The sequence below is a fragment of the Pagrus pagrus genome (assembly GCF_965226575.1).
Source record: "Pagrus pagrus genome assembly, chromosome: 23".
In the NCBI taxonomy this organism is placed as follows: Eukaryota; Metazoa; Chordata; class Actinopteri; order Spariformes; family Sparidae; genus Pagrus; species Pagrus pagrus.
Genome location: NC_140205.1, coordinates 4736418 through 4759404, shown reverse-complemented (window position 1 = coordinate 4759404; position 22987 = coordinate 4736418). Strand labels below are relative to the sequence as shown.

The 22987-nt window shown below is 42.8% G+C and overlaps 2 protein-coding genes across 2 annotated transcripts; one reads left to right on the top strand and one right to left on the bottom strand.

The window, feature by feature from the left end:
* Positions 1–203: 203 nt before the first annotated feature.
* Positions 204–10997, top strand: nup37 (nucleoporin 37). The gene is made up of 9 exons (XM_084345586.1): positions 204–398; positions 485–606; positions 3748–3820; positions 4041–4135; positions 9227–9317; positions 10197–10378; positions 10465–10515; positions 10625–10718; positions 10804–10997. Exons 1-9 carry the CDS (start codon positions 243–245, stop codon positions 10915–10917), a joined length of 978 nt encoding a protein of 325 aa, XP_084201712.1. The 5' UTR covers positions 204–242; the 3' UTR covers positions 10918–10997.
* A 5663-nt stretch (positions 10998–16660) lies between these two features.
* th2 (tyrosine hydroxylase 2) lies at positions 16661–22393 on the bottom strand. Its single transcript, XM_084346541.1, has 12 exons — positions 22031–22393; positions 20867–21041; positions 20632–20720; positions 20228–20295; positions 20093–20143; positions 19858–20003; positions 19388–19523; positions 19231–19300; positions 18593–18649; positions 18166–18261; positions 17944–18077; positions 16661–17831 (listed from the first exon to the last, which is right to left on the bottom strand). Exons 1-12 carry the CDS (start codon positions 22259–22261, stop codon positions 17666–17668), a joined length of 1419 nt encoding a protein of 472 aa, XP_084202667.1. The 5' UTR covers positions 22262–22393; the 3' UTR covers positions 16661–17665.
* Positions 22394–22987: the final 594 nt, after the last annotated feature.

Sequence of the window (22987 nt, the reverse complement as noted above, 5' to 3'; positions counted from 1 at the left end):
TTAACTCTCAAAAATAAATGATCTAATACAACCAAATATATGATAATGCAAAGTTTCTGACAGATTTATATTGTCATATCAGTGTTCCTTGGCGAAAGTTAATGTCCGATTTTGTTCAGTATCAACAGACTCATCTACCAAATGTTTCTGTTTTCACATTGATTAACATTATTTTTATTGTCATGTATTACAGAGGAAAGCTCTGATCTGAATCCAGCTTTACCAGGACACACACACACACAATGCAGGAGGACTCGAGCCGCAGTCCCACCTACACGGTGCCGTGTGAAGACTACGTTCATGTGGTTGAATTCAGTCCTTTCAGCTCTGGGACCCCCGTCTCTCTCCTGGCCTACGGTGGAAACCAGTATGTGGTAGTGGGCACCTGCCAGTTCCAGGTTAGAGAGATGCAATATCACATGACCTCGGTTACCTAAAGTATCACCCGTCTTATCTTTTTCTGACCACATGCTTGTTCCCACAGGAGGAGGATATGGAGGTTGAGGGTGTTGAATTTAATGTTCTTCGAGCTTTTCATCATGAATTGCGAGTCGATGCTCTCGCCTGGAGCCCCGAGTCCCGGCTGGACAGGATACCCACTATCAGGTACTGGTACTTGTGTCCAGCACAGGATATTATGACCTCATGACGTTGCATGGTGGAAGACAGCATGGTTTTCTCTAATGGCCAGCAGGGGGCGGCTCAACTGGTTTCAAAAAGAAGTCTTGACTGTGTGTAACCTTATGAGAAAATTACCCTAATTCTCAGTTGAGGGCATGGCTACCTTGAGATGGACAAGTCGCTAGGATATCCTCCCCAGCTTCACCCTCTCGTCTAAATATGGTCCAACTGGCTCCAAAAAACCAAGATTACAACAGCCATGATGCCAAACTCAAGCTTCAAAACAGTAGTCTACAAACCAATGGGGATATCGTGATGGATTTACACCTTTTCAAACCGTGCTTTCAGCATTCTGCATGGCCTCACAAAACTTTTTTTGTTAGCGTCTTATTCGGTAGATGCTTTTAACCAATGCAACCCTCCATTTTCACCCCATACACACACACATCAGTTGGAGGTTCAGTGTTACAGTTTGATGGACATGCCCCTCGAGCAGCTCAGCCCTCCATCCATCATGCAAAGTGTGCTGACATATTTGCTCAGTCATCAGTCAGTTGAAGTAATGACCTTATTACCATAACTGTGTTTTTAATATAAGATGGTGTTGATAGTGGGCCTCTTGTTATGTAAGAGGTCATCAGAGCATTGTAATGGGATTAGGAGGCCACGTTTTCACTCCCACATCAGAAACCTGACATTTCTGTCTTTAAACACAAACGCTGTGATTATTCACAAACACTCCTCTGACCAGAACAAGAGGCAGTTGTGCAGAAAGCAGAGCAGCCACGCTGTGTGAAAGTACTCATAACCGCCTCTCATTGTCACACACTGCAGCTGCCAGGATGTGAGCCAAGTTATTTCAGGTGGCCTTGGACAGGAGGGAAGTAACCTAACTGTGGATTGTTAGAAAGCAAGAGTTTCCTCCTAATTGGAGCAGTGGATGGGAAGGTTCGGTGCTCCCTCCGGAGGTGTTTAAGCTTTCTGTAATTGAAAAGGAAAGGCAGCGATAATTCCTGGCCTTCTGTGGTTTACTCCGCAGGGCCCTCGAGCCAGCCCTGTGACGTGCGCACATGTTATTGCGCTGATGACTGCCCACTCAGGTTCCATCCCTCCCTTCGATCTGCACGTAGCCGTGCCTTCCAGGAAAAGTACAACGTTCTCACGGGCTTGCCTCAAGCAGGGGCCCAGAGAGAGCGAGAGAGTTGAGGGGAGGAGAGGGGAGGAGAGGGGAGGAGAGGGGGGGAGAGGGGGGGAGAGGGGGGCTCGAAGCTGCAGCGCTGCCACCATCCACCACAGCCGCGCGTAATGGGAGGATTACTGAATCCTGCAAAGACACATAACGACTGACTTCCACCACATACACAGATTTATGAGTCTCTTCCAGGCAGGAACAAAAGCACATAACACAAAACTCTGAAGATAACAGGTAAAAACAGACCTTCAGAGAGTTGACAGGAAATGAGGGGGAAGATAGACGAGGAGTAAACAAAACTAAAGCTAAACTGAAGAGGTAGAGCGAGGAGTGTCCACTAATTAAGCGAATGCAGACGAATGGTGGATACAACAAATAAAACTAAAAAAAATGCTAAAATCGGTCACTAGTAAAGTATATGTGTGGGAAACACCGACTTAGAGTCACACTTAAAGGGAAACCTGCTATTTCTATGGCACTAACTTATCATGTTGTGATGTTCTCTTTCTGGTCAAAATCCTCCAAACAGTTCAAAATTATGTGCGCAAATTGGATCAGAACCTGTTCTTTGTTGGTGAAAAAGGGTCTCGGGAGGGCAAAACATGCGAAAGTTCATGTGATCTCACCCTCAACTGTTCTGATGTCGTGACCAACCAGTAGGGGTCAGTAGTACAGTGACAGTGATATGAACCCTCGACAGCTTCCCAGTCATTTACAAGCTGAAGATACAGCCACTGGGTACCGAGGATTTATTTGACACTTGGCGAAATGTGCTTATTCACCTGAAGTCTTGTCTGATCATGTTACTCAGCGTGAAAACCACAGCTTGACGTTTCTTCATTGAAGATATAATGTGTTCATTAGTGAGCTTCAGAGGTGGTTTGTGCTAAGCTAACTGGCTGCTGGCTGTAGCCCCAAAGAAATGTACCAGGGGTGTTGAACTGTTACTTTAAATGTCGCAGTGTATATAGCGAAACACTAAAAGATTGAAATGTTGATGCTCCCCCTTTGAAATTGTTCTCCTTTTTCCACACAACATGTATTCACCTCGTGTTTTCAGGTCTTTGTCGGTATAAGATAAGATAAGACGTACCTTTATTGATCCCTGTGGGAGAAATTCAATATGCACCTTGTGGTGTTACCACATGGGAACCGTTCAACTGTGGTCTCTCATTTCTGTCTTGTGTTGAAACATTCACATTGCTCTCCAACGGCAAAGCTCAAATTCAGCGGACTTTCCCTTTTTAATTTAGATTTTTATCGTATTGCGCAAGATTATCGCAGAAAAATAAAGAGAATAGCTTCGACATTCAAGAAAAGAAAAGGTACAGCGAGCCAGAATGTGTTCCATGCTTTACTCCAAAGTACAACACTAATTTGTAGGTTTAGACGGCCTATCCTAATATAATCTAATCTACTGTAGCAGTAATACCCTGAAGCACGTTAAGGGTGTTTATAGTGACATAATGCCAAATCCATCTGTGCCTGCGACTGCAAATGTGTGAACCGCTGTCTGTTTATTCTGGTGATATGTGTGTGTTTTTCTTGTCATAAGTGAGTTAGTGTAATTGTGTGAATAATTGCAGGCACTGGTGTGTAGTACGACTGATTAGAGGGAAAGTCCTCCTCAGGTTTTTTCGAACAGAGACATGCGTAAATGGCGTGAGGAATCTTGTTTTTCTCCCTGTTTATCTTAGCTTGCAATTAGAATCTCCCTGGCAGCGTTTCCACTGATCGCCGTCCAAGTTTCTACCACACACACCGACGCTCTCATCCAGAGGTGTCAGTCTGGGAGGCTGCAGGCATGAACGCAGAGAAGAGATTTCATCTGTCACTGGGTCTATACAGTCCGACTCTGTTTTGATGTTCTCTCTCTTTGTTTATTTTTACATCCTCCCTTTCTTTTCCTCTTCCTCTCTCTTTTTTTTTTGCAGATTTTGCACCGCCGCAGCTGACAGAAAGCTACGCCTGCTGACTTCTGATCTCCAGGATAGGCATGAAGTCAAGGTAGAGCAACATCTGGAGCACATTGGCCAGAACCGAGCTTGTCAGTCGCCGTTAGACTTTTCTTTACTAAGCGCTGACGTTTGGTCGTTAGTGATACAGGAAATGTAGCCGTGCGCTCAGATTGTAAGAGCCCGCAGTCAGTGAAATAAGCCCGAGTTTGCAAGAAAAATGCTCATTTAACTGTTTTTGTTTACATATTGTTTTCTGTGCTGTTGCCTAGGTGATGGAGGGCCACACCAGCTACATTAACCATTTGGTGTTCGAGCCCACAGAGGGGAAACAAATTGCTTCCGTCAGTGATGACCACACTTGCAGGTCCAAACCGTTTTCTTACTGTGTGTGTGTGTGTCTCTGTGTGTGTGTGTCTCTGTGTGTGTGTGTGTGTGTGTGTGTGTGTGTGTGTGTGTGTGTGTGTGTGTGTGTTCCCAGCTTCTGATTTTCAGTTCTGTTCTCTGTTAATGGTGCAGAAAGTCCTGACTGTGTTTCCACAGTGAAACACGATGCTAAGCACAACATGCTCCGGTGTGACCGTGCGTAAGCACAGAGCTGCTTTGTAGCTTTTCTAGCTAATTGGTTAAATATGGAAATCCAATTAGCTGCAGAAAGATTTTCCTCTCTAAGGGGGACCCATAACAAGGTCCCCAAAATTTCCCTTTCAATTAATGCTAGAGGAGGGAAAAAGTGTGTCGGTAGCCAGGGTCACCTCAGGGACAACCCCCTCTGCATCAGCAGGCTGGTTCTCCTGGAACATGCACACATGTGGTTCAGTACTGAGCCCTGTTCTTCTTCAGATTAATTTAAAACTTATAGACTTGACCCAAAAGTTGCAGACCACAGCAGCAACTGTTTTCATTATCGTTTCATCTGCAGATTGTTTATTCAACTAATTGTTGCAAAAGTAAAATGTTAGAAAATCCAAGATGACATGTTCAGAAGGCTTCTTCTGTCCGACCAGCCTCTCAAACCAAAGATATTCTGTTTACATAAAAGAATTGTGTTTATCGTCATCTCAGATTCTCAATCATTTCACTGATTTAAAAGAAAATAATCCTTGTTAAGTTGTTACTGGCTCATATTTAGGCCTCGATTACATGACAACAGTTTTGCTAAAAACGGAAAAGTTCATATGACAACGATGTGAAAATGCTCATTGTGCACACGAAGCCGCAAAAACGATTGAAAACGCTGTAGTATGCAGGCCAGGCCAGCAGGTGGCGATAGTCGGCCATTTTTCTTGTTTTCCTGCTATTCGTGTGTGGCTGTTAGGCTGAAATTGTAACACAGATGAGTGAAGCGGCGCCGTGTCTTCACTAGTTTTCGCCGGAGTTGCGTATTTCCAGTTTACACGACGACGCTAAGCGTGGCGTTTTCAAAAGATTACACTCAAAGTTTTAAAAGTTTGCATTTTTTAGGCCCCCAGAACACTGTGTCAGGTGAACAACCGGCCAAAATGCAACAAAAGCTCACCGTTGTATGCAAAAACTGTTGCCTAACATTAATAAAGGTATGACCAGTAAAATGATCAGGACACAAAATGTAATTTAATCATTCCAACTTTACCCATTTGGCATATTCATAAATAACGTTAGCATCCACAGCCAGGTAGCCACAGAATACATGTTCCACTGCCTCACTTGGTTTGCTATCCGGCCCCGGGACACAGAATATGCTGTATGAAGTTAATCTGAACGCGGGGTCAAATCTATCTTTCATCACTGTTTATCTGAGACTCGACAGCTAGTTAATCTGTCACTGTAAAACACTTTGACGGGCTCGATGGTCGTCCTTTTCCTGCCGCATCAGAAGGTCTGAGATCGAGTAGAACAAGTCTCCTCCACTCCCATCCACTCTCCTCTTCCCGTGCCTCAGCTGACCGGCCAGAGAAAACAGGAGTGCGCTCCATCTGCTGAAAGATTTAAATTCTGTCATGTTGAGAAAATATGGGACGCGGGAGGAAGACAGAGGCGGAACAACGGATAGATCAAGTTAACAGGAGAGGACCTTCCAGTCAGCCCACACAAACTGAGCCCTCAATATGAGAGGAGGAAACGGGGAGGGAAGGAAGTGTATTCCTGCATGTATAGACTCCTGACCTCTCCATCACTCTGTTAGGTTTGGCAGCGGTGCCTCTACTATAAGTTTGCTTAGCTTTGTCAACACGGTCCCCTGCAGTTGTGGGAAACTCTGCTGCAGCCAACATGCAAATTGACGCCGCAGCATCTAGGTGGGGAACCAGACTCCGACGGTCCCTCAGGGGAGTTTACATTTTGGGTTTTCATGTAGTCTAAACAGCTCACGGTGTCAGTATAGGTGGAGTCGAGGCCCGTCTGCCTGTGGGGAAATGTGCCATCTAGAGATCACAGGGGCACACTGCAGATCATAAAGGGGATTTGGGGTTGACTGAGTTCGCAGATGAACTCGGGACGATGCACACCTGCTGCTGCTGCATTATGTTTATGGTTCAAAGCGTTTTTGTTCTGTTCTCGCTGTTAATCCGTTCGCTTCCTCAATCTCCGATGTTGTGTAAGGGGAAACAAATTACAACGGCTTCATATCTCATCCACGCTTCAATTATATCTTCTGTCCTAACCTCTTTTTTTGGACTGACGTACCCCCACAGCTCGCTCACACGTGACACAGGTCGTCATTTTCTGAATATGTTCCTCTGAATAGATTAAAAGCCGGGTGTTATATAACACTTTGTTATTAAAGAAGCTTTATCTATTACTTTTCTTTAACATTTCAAACATATATCTATTAAATTTATCTATTTAACTCAACTGTTTACAAGTTAAGCTGTTTTTTCTTTCATTTATCCACTTTAGCTTTCTATTTTCTCAATAACTAGTTATCTTGTAATTTCTTTATTATGTTTAGCTATCGCAACCATTTATCCAGTACTTTTAACGAGCACTTTCCATTTCAGCCATTACTTTTAGCTAAAGTTGAAGCTTGCTAACTAGCTTTCATCCAGTCTCAATCCCAACAGCCTTGCTTAGCTGGTAGTAGATGGTGGATCAGCTTCACACCAACTTGTAATCCTATTGATGTGTTTTTCCTTAATTAGCACAAATATGGATGTATATTTTTTAATCAGATCAATTTCTATATATAGTTTTATTAATTTTAATTAGTTGAGCTACTCCACAATCCTTCCTCGTACTGTATCCCCGGGCCTTGAAGTGTCCTTGGCTGGGAATTATCTTTACTAGGCCTGATAAGGGGTCCCTGAACTCACCAGGTGTTTCAGGGTCAAACGGTTTCACTCTCAACTCTTTAATGCTCCCAACAGTACAGAACAGATAACGTTACGTGGTTGTCAGACTCAAATGAGAATCTGTTGTTGAGCAGGTCGTGTTGAAATAGATGCTGATGCAGACATTGTGCACCTCGACCAGGGCGACCCTGCGAGGCTCTGTGATGGGATTATATTATTCGATTCTTCCCGTTCTCTCCCTCCAGTCCCCTTCGATTATTTGTTCTGCTCTCTACAATAAATCAGATCACACAGCGCTAACGGCATTTCCCGTTTCCTCCACTTATGGGAAACATTGACAAACCGTAACTCTCTGGCCACGCTGTTTTCTCACTTAGATAACACAATACTGGACTTCAGATGTCCTTTTCAACTCTGTTGTACATGGAAGCAAAGTGTTATTGCTTGATGTAGTGTTATGCGATTACACTGTGTTTTATCAGAGGCGGTCACGCGTGTTTTCGTGTCTCATGTCTTTCACCTCGTTTGGAAAAGGTTATGTTTTTTTGGGGAGCCGGTGCTCTCCATTTGAAGGGCAGAGTGGTTGACCACAGTTTGGCCGTTGGTGGTGTAGCGTGCAATTGAGCTCTGCTTGGCTAGTGGTCTGAAAGAACAGGGTTTAGCCGTTGTTTTCCTGGTGTGGTCTGGGGGTTATTCTTTTTTTTTTTCTCCCCGGCCTCACTCATGCTCCATGGTGGAGGCTCTGGCTGAGTCTGCACATGGGCAAAGGAAAGAAACCCAGAGTTTCGACAGGGCTCTATCCTGCTGCAGGGGAGATGAAGCAGGAAAAGTTGAGTGTTTACTGAGGTCTTCATCTGAGACGGGGCATATCCTCCCCTACACCGCACCGCTGAGGACATCAATCTCTCCAACAACACACTTGACATTTAGATGGTCTCTGGAGGTACTTTTTGGGCTTTATTAGATGATGTCTTCTGCATGACCTCATCAGTCAGCGCCTTCCCATGCTTCACAAGCGTTTTGTTTAATATTCCCAGAAACACTTGCAGCCACCCCTTTGCCCCCGTCCCCACCTTTTTGTATAGTTCAGGACCGCTCAGATGTGGTTAACCATAGATCCAGGTCTCAGGACCAGCAGTTCTCTCCATCCAAGTGATCCATTACATCCGTGGTGTTTCTCAGCTGCTTTTGCTATCATAGGTCTTACTCGGCTTTAAAATCGACTATTATTCAAATGAAGACTGGTCATGATCCTCGCAGGAGCTTTGATTCTCTCTCTCTCTGTGTCTTCTCTGTTTTGATTTGCACAAAGTAGGATGCTGTTCAACTTCTCGCCGCTGCTCTTCCTCAATTGACGTGCATTCAGCTGCCCTCGCTATATTCCACAGAAAATGAATGGCAGCGGGCCGCCCACAGCGAAACATTTGCTGTAATGTGAGTGGAGCGTAACGCCGACTCAGGCGAGGGTGATGTTCTCCCCCCACCACCACCACCACCACCACCACCCCCTGCCCTTGCTATCATAGCTCAATGTAATGTGAGGCCGGCGTTTTTCCCTGAAAGAGGAGTCCAGCATAAGTCGGTCTGTCTTCAACAGCTCAGGGCCCAGATCTGAGAAAGGAGCTCTTTTTCCCTGGAAAAGCAGGAAGACCCTGTACATCACTTGCGCACAAGCAGCAGGAGTTGAATCAATTAGGAGAAAACACGAGCTTGGATGAAAACATGTCGTCTATCATTGCCCACATTAAAAGCAGGATATTCGCAAATTTATGGAAAAGTTGAGCCCGAATCTGTCACGAAAGCATCAGGAGGAGAAACAACGAATGCCTTTTTTGAAAGAAAACTTCTGACGTTATATCCGCGGTACGTGTGTCACACTTAAACCATTTCGACAATGAAAAATATCCCTCTGTTTTTAGATGGAGCGCAACATAAACAGAAACCTCGGGAAGGTGAATTCTTTCAGATATTATGTAAGCATCCGAGGGCGGTTCAAATACCGGCGCTATTTTGGGAGCTACTCTAAAACCCCGTCTTTGTTATTAATTAGGAGGTAGTGGATCCTGTTTTTGATTTTAGGCCAAGGTTGGTTCACACATCAACTCGAATCAGTTTGTAAATTCACTAATGAGAGCTGATTATAAGTCCTGTGTTTTGCTATTTATCTTTATCTTGCTCCTTAAAAACAGGGTGTGGGACCTGGATGGAAATGAAAACACTACTCTGAGACTTCGCTCTCCTGGCATCAGTGTGTGCTGGCACCCAGAGGAAGCCTTCAAGGTAGGAGGGGGTTTGTTTCAGGTGCATGTTCATATTCAAAGGTCAAACTCTTGAGTTGTCTAAATGAAAATACATGGTTGTTTTCCAGTCATGTAGTCAGGTGAAGTGAAGCCACGTGACCTTCAGATGACAGGTGTGAGGTATAAGAACCGCGGGCCCTGTTCAGACCTGGTTTTAACATCCAATCCTGAGCGATCCAATCACAAATGGGCAGCTCTTAGTACAGGTGTGAATGCCCTCAAGAGGCATTGAGGACGCGTTCGATATCTGATCGCTTAGACCTTCTACAGGGGTCGTCTATTTCAGCTAACCATGGAACTAGTAACCGCAGTATCACCAGACTCCCTTAACAAATCGCGTGATTTTAGGAGTTGTAGCATGAGGAGAAACTTAAGAAACTTTTTTAGACGGCTACAGCAAATTCAAAATAATTTCTGTCTTCTTGTAAATTCAGCATTAAATGCAAAACATGAAGTTGTTTCTTTCCTCGTAAAAGAGAATCAAGTTTGTCACGTCATCGCTGTACCAGCCTGTCTGCCTCCCTGTCTACAGCTTCAACTGATACCACCATATATATTAATTTAATGCGATGAGAACATTTTAGTGACCGTAATCATGTTAACTTTTACAAATACAGTAATCATTAACCAATAAAGGCAACTTCCTTGTCACCTGAGGAGAAAGCTACCAGGCTCCCTTAAAAAAATGCAGAATTTTGTGAGTTGTTGTGTTAAGAGATATTTAATGAACTTTGTGAAACACTGTCTACAACAAATTCTGAACTATTTGGGCCTTCTTGTTAATTCGGCAAATATACGTGAAATATATGGATGATAGTAGATACACCGTTTGTTTAAATGATCCGTCTCTCCTCTCCAGTTAATGGTGGCGGAGAAGAAGGGAACGATTCGCTTCTACGACCTGGTGACCCAGCAGGCCATCCTGTCGCTGGACTGCGGTCAGTCGCCGCTCATGTCAGCCGACTGGTGCCTCACCAACACGATCAAAGTCGGCGCTGTGGCGGGCAACAACTGGCTCATCTGGGACATAACACGCTCCAGGTAACTCAGGTTATTTACCTATGATTGCTGCATGATGGATTGATTTTTTGGATGGTGCTTAAATCTTGTTTTTGTATTCTTTGCAGTTACCCTCAGGAAAAAAGACCAGCCCACATAGACAAAGCACGGTTATTCAAGTAAGAAGGCTTATTGTGTTTGGTTTTCACCCATTTCCACCAAGAAACACGTGTTTTAGTTGATTTTGGTTTAATTATGTGATTATATTAAAAGAGATCTTCTCCTCAGGTGGTCTCGAGCCAACGAAAACCTCTTCGCCACCACCGGATGTCCAGGAAAGATCTGTAGTCAGTTACTGATCCACCATCTTGGCCACCCACAGGTCAGTCAGATGCTTTTCACGCTCCAGATCTTTTTAAATGTTCTCTTCGGCTCCAGTCTCATGTTGTATACCAATGTCGTTACAGCCGGTGATGATCGGGTCCGCCGCGGTGGGATCCGGCCTGAGCTGGCACCGGACGCTCCCGCTCTGCGTGATCGGTGGCGACAGGAAACTTTGCTTTTGGATGACCGAAATGTAGACACCTGTACAGCACTTTCAACGATGGTCCTGTGTGTTCCTGTTCTGTTTCTGATGTTCAATAAAATATTTTTCTGAGTATCCGCCGAGTCCGCTCGAGCTTTGTTCTTTTTATTATTTCTGACTACCCTCTCGGGTCAGCTACAGATAAACAGAGGGCCGCTCGGGGCTCGACAAGGAGCTCGTTTTTCTTTCCCTCTTAAGAGTGCGTTACATCAGCTGTCTGTCATGTCCTGCCAAGAGGGCTGTAGTATGAAGGAATGCATCGAAGGAGTCGCTGCCAACATGATCATCATACCACAGGTGTTCTCTCGCTCGCGCTTTCTCAATGTTCTCACTGTCAATTGCCGACTCTGCATCATATCAAGAGTATATCTTTGTACGGGCTGATCCACCTGCTGTGGTACACAGAAAATCCACAGGAAGGTTCGGATGAGGGGAAAAACTAGGAGGCCTGGCCGGGCTCCAGCAGTTAGACGAACCCTGCGGGGGCGGGCGGGTGGGTGAAAGTGTAGAGGGTTAGTTATCACAGGAAAAGCTTTGGGAAGCGTCGGAGTCCGGGGTCATTTCAGGTCTTCTCCAGTTCCATCACATGCAAAGCAAGCGGTTCACGAGGAGGCACGGAGACGAAGAGATGCGCATCACCTTACCTCGGCGAATAATTATCGATGCCCCGCAAACCAAACACGAAACAAGACGGGATCGCTGGGCTGAAACTTGTAATGCCTTCCGGTAAAACGAGGACTCATTATACCATCACAGGAATGCCATGTGTGAAGCACCAGCATCTCCGTTTTCAAAGCAGCCATACGCCCGCTAAGCTTGCAGAGGGCATTCGTTTAATTAACTCGATCGTGAATCATTTGGAGGTGACAGCTGATCACTTGTTTTCCACAGATGTACTTAATCCTCAAGGGTAGAGCGTTGGATGAACACGCATTCATACTCGTATAACAGAGCAGATTATTGTGCTTTATTAATATACAGCGGGGTCCAAAAGTCTGAGACCACATTGAGAATCTCTTTTATTGTCATGCAAAGCTGAAATAATCAGAAGGTTTGAGGATTCGGGGAGTAAATTAAAGAGCCAGTGGTCTAATCATCGTTGTGACGCTTTGAAATCCAAAATGAGCAGCGAGATCGTCAGTAGACATCAGGATTGTCCACATTTCATGTGTTTTTCTGCCATCTAGACTCGATGAAATCAAGTATTTTCCGGGGTGAGACCAAAGACTATTTTCCTGCTTCGGCTGGACGATGAAGTTATTTTATTCTATCTAGGTACGATCTGGATATGCCAAAAAAACAGATTTAGGCCGGTAGTCTGAACATAGCCGAACTTCATCACAGATACAGAGTTTGCTAAATAAAGAGCACAAGACTCCAATCAGCAAAGTCTTGCTGTGGTCTTAAGGTTTTCTCCGTTTGAAACGATACAACCGTCACTGCCCACGTACTTTCATGCATCCTTCACATAGGATGTTAAGCGTAATACAGCCACTAGAGGGCGCTGCTCGGAGCCAAATCAGTCCTGCACGGACCTCCACCATTCCTTCGTCACCGACAGCAACTAACTGCGCCTGGGCGAAAGCTTCTCCCTTGTCCCGTGGACGTGTCTCGCTTGGCTTCACCGGTAGCTGTGAGGGCAACAAGCTTTTTAGAAAACATGCGGAAATATGGATCCAAATATTTTCAGGCAGTTTTTTTTTTCATGTGTGAAACCGAGTGAAAATAAAATTCTCCTCCATTTTTTCTTTCACTCAGTTTCACACATGGAAAAAATTCTCCTGAAAATTATTTCTTTTCATTTGTTTTCACAGATGGAAAAAAAAAAATGAAGGAACCTTTTTTCGCCCCAGTTCTTCAAGTCATTTCTGGATCACCAGAAAATAAAAAAATTCTCACTTGGCCCCTCAGGGCTTCCGTAGGTCTCAGTCTTTTGGCCCTCCGCTGTAAATGGCTGAAACACTAGCTTGCACTGTACAGCGATGCATTTGCACGACAGCACAGAGCGAGCAGAGGCCGTGGAGACCTCCACTATTTCAAACCAGTTCATCAAACTCGTATGTTTCTTGGACGGGACGCGTTAACCGCCGTCCACAAAGCATAACATACTACCGCTCTCCTGCTCCAATGTGGTCTCCGCTCTCTACGTTAGCGCTGCTTTAGGTGCAAGAAGCTGGCATTTTCATCCGTGCACACTGAGTGATTTCCAAAAAAGCTCACAGGAAAGGATCCTGGACTCAACTAACTGAACCACTTTCCTCAGAATCATGAGTCATGAAGCGGCTTTACAAAAAAATCCCAGTGACTCAAGGACACCATCTGATGGCTGATGAGCAGAACAGCATCGAGATTTTTGCAAGATTTCACCAACATTATGATCCATCTTGGAGATCTTACAGAGTCTTTTTCCTGGAAGCACGTCCTCAGATGTCACTGCCCTGGGCCTTTTGATGTAACCTGAATGAAGCTATTACGCCTCACAAACAGTCTTGATCTCATGTGGTGTGTGGACTAATAACAAACCGTGAAATGGATGAAAGAGGGATCAGACAGCCTTCACCAACTTTCTCCTAATCTCCCCCCTTCTCAGATAATTCTTCTGCGGCCCTGCCAACTTTAAGCCCGGGCTCAACAAAAAGAGAGCAAATAAAAATAATGAGGAGCATGATATGAAGGGAAACAAAGAAAGAGATTAAAGCTCTTTGAGGCCGGTGTTTGATTTAATCTCACGGCTGGTTTGTTGTGCAATGCCTTTCCCAGAATGAAGCGATTATGTTGATCGTGATGAGCAGAAGAAAGTCAATCGAAAAGTGCTCCATCACCACTTTTGATTGGAGTCTGTCGATCGTCCAAACTGCCACGAAGATTGTGACAGCTGCACGATGGATTGGTCAGTATCACTTTCTAATGCGGAAAGGTAACCAGTGGCTTAACTTAATGCCTTGTAATTCAGGCACAGGTCATTAAAAAGGGAAATATTTGGTTTATCGGTGTTTATTCTCCTCCAGCGCGACCTTTTATACCGACGATAGATCACTCAACGTCTGTAAAAGTGCTGCAAAGCATCTGAACCAAAGTTCATTTCTGAATTGTCTTCAGAAAAGGATTTTTTTTAAAGGAATAAATCAACATTTTGAGATGAAACAAGAGATTAAAACCATCCTCAGTTTATCCTAGCTTGGCAAGATGGTAGCTCGTCAGTTAGCGCTATGCTATCTAAAACACACACCAACGCCTCTCAAACTGACTTATGAACACCTTGTGTGTTTTATAACCCATACATAATTACGTGTACGTTATTAATGACTCAAAAAGCATTTGCAACCAAAGTGGAGCAAACAAACTAAAGAGCTAGCTAAACAAATGTGTTAAGCTAGCTTTAAAAGTGTCCTCCTGGAGAAAAAACACCATCCAAAGGGATTTCTAGATGGATATAAAAGTTGTTCTTAATCAATGAATAGTTCTACATTTGTGAAATACACTTACTTGATTTCTTTCCGAGACTTTGAAGAGATAAGACGTCTGCAGCTGGGAGTTAGCCTAGCTAAGCATAAAGACTGGAAGCAGGGGGAAATTGCTAGCCTGGCCTTGTACAAACTGAAAAAACAAACCTTCAAATGCCTCGTACCTGCAGTAGTTATTCTACTTTGTCAACACGAAGCTCCATCCATCAATCCGTATCCTTGGCTAAATGTTGAGCCTCATCGCAAACTAGCTGGCTTGTTAGTAATGGATAAATGGTTGAAATAGCCAAAAGTAATAGATAAACTGTAAAATAATGTAACGTTATCGCTAAAAGTAATGGCTAACGCCTGAAATACATGTAGGTTAGCGTCGTTGGTAGCTTAAATGTTTGAGACATAAGTAAAAACAAAAAGCTAATTGTATAGCTAACGCTAATGGCTGAATGTTTTAAACAGATAGCTTAAAGTGAAAGAAAAATGGTTGCAACTGAGCTATAAATGAACAGAGCTATTAGTTCTTTATCAGGCATTAAATCACCAGATTTACTTCATGTCTTTCTTTCTGAGTTCTCAGGCCTGAGGGCAAAGTGAACCTCATGACCCTTTTTCCAGCCCGGAGGAGGCAACCAAGCCAGCGTAGGGCTGGGAGGGCCCTGACATCAATAAAGGAAACACTTATGGTTGGAGTCGGGACGATACAGCGTGTGAGCGGCGAGTACGCGAGGCACAGGAATCTAGCTGGATGCCTTATTGGTCGCCCTGTTGCTGCGGCAACACCGCTTTTGTTTAGCGCTCAGCACATTCGGATCCTGGCGGCGGTTTCATGGGGATTTGTGGATTTGAGGGCGCTGGATGCAGAACGAGATACAAGAAAATTATAAAGTGTTTGACTTTTGCTTGGAGAGAGTGTGTGCATGCATGTGTGTGTCCCTGCAAACTTGTCAAGCAGTAGATCACTCTTTCCCTCCACTTGCTTTATCCCTCGCTCCCTCCTCGCACACAATTTTTTTTCTACTCCACAAACACAGGGTTTCCTTGGGAGGCCAGAGCGAGGGCTTGATTTACTGTACAGTGGAATTATGGGACGGGAACGCTTCCCAACACAAGGTGGCTGATGGGAGGGTTTGCCAGCCTTTTCGCGTCGATGGTGGGGATGCTTTACGAGTCCTGCAGATGGAGATGATTTGTCTTTTCTTTCTTTTTTTTTTTGAAAGGGATAAAAGCTCTGACGTGCGCAGCTTTGATATGCACTGTCGCCTGCGTGGAGATCAAAGCGCTGGACGTCCGTCAAAAGCCTCCGAGGGCCAAATTCTCAATCGCAAGAAGAAAGAGAAATAAAGAGAGAAGAGCGTCTGTCAGCAGTGCAGCGTTTGCGGACCGTGCTGTGGTTGACTGTGAGGTCTCGGTGACCTGGCCCGGGCTGATGTGCTGGGCCTCACTGCTGGCTCTGGCCTTGACCAGCTGAGGGAACATGATACTTAAATCATTCATAATTAGCTCCTTCCCTTTGCTTAATAACACATGAAGATAAATGGGTTCCAAGATTTTTTTTCCAAATGGAAATAGTCGGTTTGGAATTAAAAAGCTAGAAAATGTCCGAGAAAGTCTTGTATTGTAGTGGTCCAGTGGTCTCTTATTCCTGCTTTATGTCTCTCTGGAGGGTCAAACACTGACGTTTCAGTTCTTCATGAAAATAAACATTTATTTCTTTTTACATCATCTTCACATGATACATTATACACACAAATAACATGCCCTGTGGAGCCTCACGAACCTGACCACACTGTGATTTTCTTTATCTGATGTTCTTAATAGTAGATCTCGTATACGATGTTTACACAGGCCCAATGTCCGTCGCTTTGTACGTCTCTGCAAACCACACGCATGTTAAAATTTGTACATGTCATCTCCACAAAACCGGTCATATCACGTTCACAGAACATGTTTATTACCTGACTTTCATGTGCGTTTCAGCATTTGTAAGTGTCAAACAACTGGATAGTTTCTGACGATGAACCGCAGTGTTTCAACATTTGTAAGGGTGATACCAATGGATATCTTTAAGGCGACCTCGGGACAATTTTCAGCCGTGTTTGTGGCAATCAGAACAGTTTTTTAAAGCCAAAATATGATCTTCTCCTAACTCTAACCAAGTGGTTTATGTGCCTGAACCTAAGCAGAGCTTAACGATAGCATTGTGAGGAGAGAAAAACTGGGTTTCAACATTTGTAAGTGTCTCATCTTTAATGAGACGTGGCGACAATTATTAGAGACAATATTCAGCATTTTTTCAATAATCTGTGTCTGATCCGTGTCTGATTGCCGATATAATAGCTAATAATAACTTTGGCACTGATGCAGCCTCCTCTGTCTGTAGTCCAGTTCACAACATTATCTGATTGGTTACTCGTCACAAGTAACAGCTGATCAACCAGTGTTGGACAAAGTACCCAAAAGTCATATTTGAGTAAAAGTAAAGATATCGAGTTAAAATATTACTTTGGTAAAAGTGAAAGTCACCCAGAGGAATAGATAGTACTCGAGTAAAAGTCTTAAAGTAATGTACGAAGTATCAAAAGTAGTAAAGTAATAGTAAATTATACATTTATTTACATGTGTATAAACAAATTATCGGCCCAGAATCTGCTGTTTTTGTCCAATTAACAATAAAATGAAATGAATCTAAAAATGTGGTACGTTTGATCTGATACAGAATGTAATCTGCAAAGTAACTAGTTATCGGATAAAAGTAGTAGAGTAGAAAGATATAATATTACAATATTGAAGTGTATGTACAGAAAACGGAAAGTACAAGTGACTCAAAATTGTGCTTAAGTACAGTGCTTGAGTAAATGTACTTAGTTACATTCTATTACTGCCATCAACACTGAATAATCTGAGTCTGCAAAGTAACTAGTAACTAAAGTTATCAAATAAATGTAGTAGAGTGGAAGCATAAACTAGCAGAACATGGAAAGTACCTCAAAATGATATGAAAGTAGTAGTAACTTGTACTTAGTTACTTTCCAACACTGGTTATGTTTATCTGTTCTAAATAACAGTTTTCAGTCTCCTTGATTACTAATTATCATTACCGACCCTGAAAATAACATATCGGTCGACCTCTGGTTTGTGACCCAGGTCAACCAGAACAGGATCTTTGTGCCTAAACTAAAGAAACGTGAAGTTTCAACATGTCCGTGGTTTTGCAGAAATGTACACTGCCATCATTAACTCAGTGTTGACTGTCTCATCCCTGGAGTTCATCTTCTCCCGGTCTTAAGACGAGCAGAGCTTCTCCAGGGCGCTGTGAAGGGTCTTCAGCTCTTCTCTCATCTGGCTCAGAGCGTTCTGGATCTTGCAGGGCTGATCCAGAACCTCCACGCTGCAGGTGAAGGGGTCGTAGCGGACTGCGAACGGCCGCTTGATGGCTGCAGAGTATCTCCTGTGGACGAGAGTTAACAGATGCATCGATTCAGATCAGGTCACAAATGTTCAGGAGGAAATAAACAAGAACCACTTTACTCCGTGTTTTGATTTAAAGCATGACCAGTTACCTCATCTTGATCTTTGCGTCCTCGAAGCTCTCGGACACAAAGTAAACCGGCTGGTAGGTTTGGTCCTGATACGGCTGCACTGCTGTCTCCTCGGGGTTAAACGGACGGTACTCTGGCTCATTGGACAGAGCATACTGGAAGGACAAGTCAAAGACTGTGAGGACTCTGAGCATTTAATGAATATGTAGTGATAAATGTGTGTGTTTGAATGTAGAGACTCACAACAAGCTCTCCGTACGATGACAGGAGTCCAGCACCGTAAGCTTTCACTGTGCCGTTCTGCTTACAGAGGCCAAACTCCACCGTGAACCAGTACAACTGTGAACACAATGAGAAAAAAGATATAATGGTTAAATATAATGGGCAGTTCTTCGCTTCAGCCACTAGATGGTGCTGAAGATCCATGAAAGTGAAGAGAGCCTGCTGGTCTTTCAACATCTGATGTGTAAGTTTTACAGTTTCTGAAATGAAATGTAGTGTTTTCTGAAAAGTTGTTGTGTTTTGACCTTCAGGGCTACTGTAGTTTGTGCCTTAAGGACAACAATACAAAGGTATTCACGTCTGGATATGCTAAACGCTAAGGGTAGCTTTAAAATTGTCTCATTTAAGGTTTGACATAAAATAAATAGATTAATTAATAAAAACTCACCGTTGACAGTTTCTCAATGTCTTCATCTGAAGCGCCGAGCGAGGCGAGTCCAATCTCCTGAAAGTGTTCAAATTGATTTATATTAAAGGTTGTTGCACACAAATCAAGAATGCAAGTACATTTACTTGAGTACAGGTTTGAGGTACTTGTACTTGAGTATTTCCATTTCCTTCCACTGCATTTTGGAGGCAAATATTTGTATCCAAATAAACTTTAGTTACTAGTTACTTTGCAGAGTTCATGCTGCATCAGAGCCAAAATATTAGTATTTTTAAATTACTTTATTCCAGTAATCTGAAAAGTAATTCTGAATATTGGATCCAATAATCATCCACACAGTTTACAGCACATACTTGTACTTACTTTTACATAATCTTCTGATAGTAAAGTACATTTATTGGCAGAAAAAATCCTTTTGATACTCAAGTACATTTAATATAAGATGCTTTAAAGGTCCAATTTGTAAGAAAAGTAGATTTTTGAGTCTCCATCCCAACTCGACGTCACGTGCGACCAATAAAAAAGTGATTGATACATGTGAATTACTACAATATATTACACAGAGCTCCTTTAACAGGATGTCCAAGTATAACTTTTGGGTACTTTTTCCAACACTGAGTGCAGTTCAGGATAGTTACCTGTGAAAACTGGGCGAATTCTTTATCTGCCAGCATGGGAATATGGCCCAGTAGTTCATGACAGCAGTCTCTGTTGGAGAAGAGCTGAGTCAGTACGAGGACAAGCGGCTGAATACATGAATTAATAAGTTCAGTCTCTAAAAAAACGACGACTCACGGCTCAGGCGAGTGCATGGGAGCCGAGGAGTGACGGATGTACTGCGTGCACTGAAACACCCTGAAGGCCAAACTGCTGAGGAAGTCTCTGGCTGACAGCAGGCCGGCTACTGGACGCAGCTGGAAACCAGTTCTCTCTGGAAAACGAGCACAAACATCGTCAGACACACGAAGGAGAAAAGTAACTGAGTACAGTTACTCAAGTTCTGTACTCGAGGGATACCCAAGTACATTTAATATCAGATGCTTTAAGACTTTTACTCGAGTACTATTCATATGAGTGACTTTCCCTTTTATTAAGTAATATTTTAACACCACATCTTCACTTTTACTCAAGTATGACTACTTCGTAAATTCCCTTTTTTATTTAAAAGTTATCTTTTAGTGTCCAAATTCTCTCATACAGTACTTCTCCTCCTTTTCTGAGCCCATAATAGCATCCATGTATTCCAATTATTTAGTTTCCGTCACCTTTCAGGAAGGCGGAGACCTCTCTGAGCTGAGGGATGCGGTCCTCTCCGTAGCCACACTCCTTCTCCAGCTGCTGCAGACCGTCCATGAACTGCCTGCAGGCCAGGCTGGAGTAGATACTCCTCAGCTGCTGGTACACCTCCCTCCTTTAAAACACAACGTCATCACATCATCACATCTGTGCACTTTAATCACCCTCCAATCTGCATCGACAACGTGCAGGACTCATTCTCACCATGTGGACACCTCCTCTGCTGTGTACTCCACGGTGGGCAGCAGGTCTCCTCTGTGACAAAGAGAAGGTTTTTATAAGAGGACATCTGGAGGATACTCATCTGCTTCATGAAGAGTTTTTAAACGTCTGACTCACTGTTTGTATCTGAAGGCGAGCTCGGAGATGAAGGCACGTCTCTTTCTGTACTCTGGATCGCTGTAACCCTGCAGAAGAACAAAAAACATTCAATAAACAATATAGAGTACAGGCTAACATGCTAACAAGCAAGATCTGGATGGGTTAACGTGAAAACACAGTACATTACTGTAAAAATATGGTAACATTACTGTAATTCTGTATATTTAAAATAAGTACAGATAGTATCATTATGCAATCTAACATAAAAATACTGTATTTTCTCAGTAAAACTGTGTCTGGTTACTGTAGAAACACATTATATCATTTTACAGCAAATATTGTCCAGTAATTTGTGCACGAACAAACAGTTTTTTGTCTGATAAATGAATGTAACATTGTGCAGTAGGTGTGTAAAGACTCACTGGATGCTCCTGGTCCATGTCCGGATCAAATTTGGTTATCAACATGTTGCATCTGTCGAGGTCTTTTATCTGGCGGGGAAACCAGGGAACTGTGACGGGAGAGAAAGTAATTAGTGCTCCTGTAATTGGCTGCATGTTATTATCATATAATAACATCTAATAAGGCCTGTAATGTTGCAAATGATGTCCCAGTAATCATAAAGCATGAATGATAATACTAAAATCAGGTAGTTGCCTTTTTCCTCGGGCACTGATCGAACGTCGTCGACCACCCTCTTCAGCGTGTTGATGAAGACGTCGAGGTCGGAGCTGTGAACTTCACACCTCATGAAGAACTCCAGGTCTGTCGTGCTGTTCTTCGTCTTCCTGCCCGGTCGACTCTCGATGTGGAGGAGTTTCGCCTCAAACGTCTAGAAAGGAAATAAAAATGTGTCAAAAAATATCATAATAATACAAAAAAACACTACTTTTGTGTTTTTCAGTCTGTCTCATCAAAGGTTTGTTTACATCATGCATCTGTTATCATTATGGTCGGTTGAAGCACAAATTGTTATTTACATACAAAGTGTGAATATGAGAATTTAAATAATGAGCAGGTAGTTAAGTTATTATTACAAAGATGAATCATATATTTGAGGTATATTTCAGATTATAAATGTATATATAAAATTTGTTTTTCTTATAATATATTTGTTTTAAACAACCTTAAAGTTGCACCACATTGTTATCAAATAAACGTAGTAAGTAAACTACATCTCAAAATTGTACACAAGTACAGTACTTGAGTAACTGTACTGTAACTGTACTTGGTTACCAACAAAAAAAAAAAAAAAAAAAAAAAAAAAGTGATACTTGAGTAAAATTATCTGATATTAATTATACTCAAGTATCAAAAGTAATTTTCTGGCAATAAATGTACTTAAGTATCAAACGTACAAGTAGAAGTAACAGGAAAAACATGTATGTATATTTCTAATTGATTATTATTTAAATAATGTAATGTTTAATACTTAATTAACTCATTTAAATGACTCTTTATGGGCTTTTTATTCTAAATGTTGCTCTGATGCAGAAAACAATCTGTAAAGTAACAAGTAACTGAAGTTATCACAAGTTCAATATTTGCCCCTAAATGAGTATAAAGTAGCAAAGATAGGAAATACTCAAGTTAAGTACAAGTACCCAGTCTAAGAACAGTACTTCAGAGTAAATATACTTGGTTACTTTCCATCACTGACTAATACAACATCAGCGCAATAATGCAAAAATACACGTGTCATTTATCTGCATAACTGTGCTACATGTACTTTATTTTCAGTAATACTTCTGTGTATTTGTGCTGTCATATTCCTTCTTTTTCTCCATTAACTGACCTGAAAGCTGCATATTTGAGTCTCACCTCGAATATCTTGCCCGTCTTGAAGAATCCTGCGTTCTTCTCATTGCTGAGTGTGAACAGGACGTTCAGGGTGACCCTGCCGTCCTTCTCCTCGAACACAAAGCCGTCTCCGTACCTCGAGGGCCCCGGGGAGCCCGCCGAGCAGCTGCTGCGCTCCCGCCGAGCGTCCTCGATCAGACTCTGCTTCCTCCCGCTGAACGGGGCCGCCGGCACCACACCGTCCGTCTTCATCTGTGTGTGTGTTAGAGAGAGAGTGAGAGAGAGTGTGTGTGGTGTTGGAGATCAGACAGGGAGCTGTGTGTGTGTCAGCATCACCTCTGTGCTCAGGTTTAAATACCTTCTCCTCTGAGGGATTATGGAGATGAGTTTGTGCGTTTGTCTTTTTTGAAAGCCTGTTTTGCGTCATGATGTTACATCTATTTATGGGACAAAAATAGAGCTATATTCGGAGGGAAGGGGGGAAATCCACTGTCATAGAAAACACTGTGAATCACGGGTGGATGATTTATCCAAATCAGGTCAAAAAGGTTACATGCGGTGCCTTTAAAAGGTGTTCAGCTGCTGAATGTTTTCCCCTTTTATTGCTGTTATAAATCTGAATCATGGCCAATATAATCTGGCTTCTTTGACAAGAATTTACCAATAAAAAAAACCTCTTTAATGTCAAAGTGAAAACAGATTTCTACAGATTTTTACATTATATACTTGGAAAAAAAGTGTGATGGACGGATGAATCTGAGTTTGAGGTGTTTGGATCAAACAGAAGAAACATTTGTGAGACGCAGAACAAACTAAGGTGGACGTAAAGTTGTCGATAAGCACAATGATAAACACTAAATGTTCTGTTTTTTTGGACTTTTTGTGGTATTGTTTGAAAATGTGAAGCATCTGAGCTCTGGCTTAGATTTGGAGACATAACTACGAATATAAACGACTGAAAGAAAGAGGATACGTTCT

Bases quoted from the DNA above. Each gene is read 5' to 3' on its own strand.
- nup37 (XM_084345586.1), top strand. From the start codon at position 243: ATGCAGGAGGACTCGAGCCGCAGTCCCACCTACACGGTGCCGTGTGAA. The intron at 3,821-4,040 runs GTAGAGCAACAT...GCTGTTGCCTAG, and splicing joins AGGATAGGCATGAAGTCAAG to GTGATGGAGGGCCACACCAG. The intron at 9,318-10,196 runs GTAGGAGGGGGT...TCTCCTCTCCAG, and splicing joins ACCCAGAGGAAGCCTTCAAG to TTAATGGTGGCGGAGAAGAA.
- th2 (XM_084346541.1), bottom strand. From the start codon at position 22,261: ATGAAGACGGACGGTGTGGTGCCGGCGGCCCCGTTCAGCGGGAGGAAG. The intron at 20,004-20,092 runs GTGAGAATGAGT...TGTGTTTTAAAG, and splicing joins GCAGAGGAGGTGTCCACATG to GAGGGAGGTGTACCAGCAGC. The intron at 19,524-19,857 runs GTGACGGAAACT...CTCGTTTTCCAG, and splicing joins GGTCTCCGCCTTCCTGAAAG to AGAGAACTGGTTTCCAGCTG.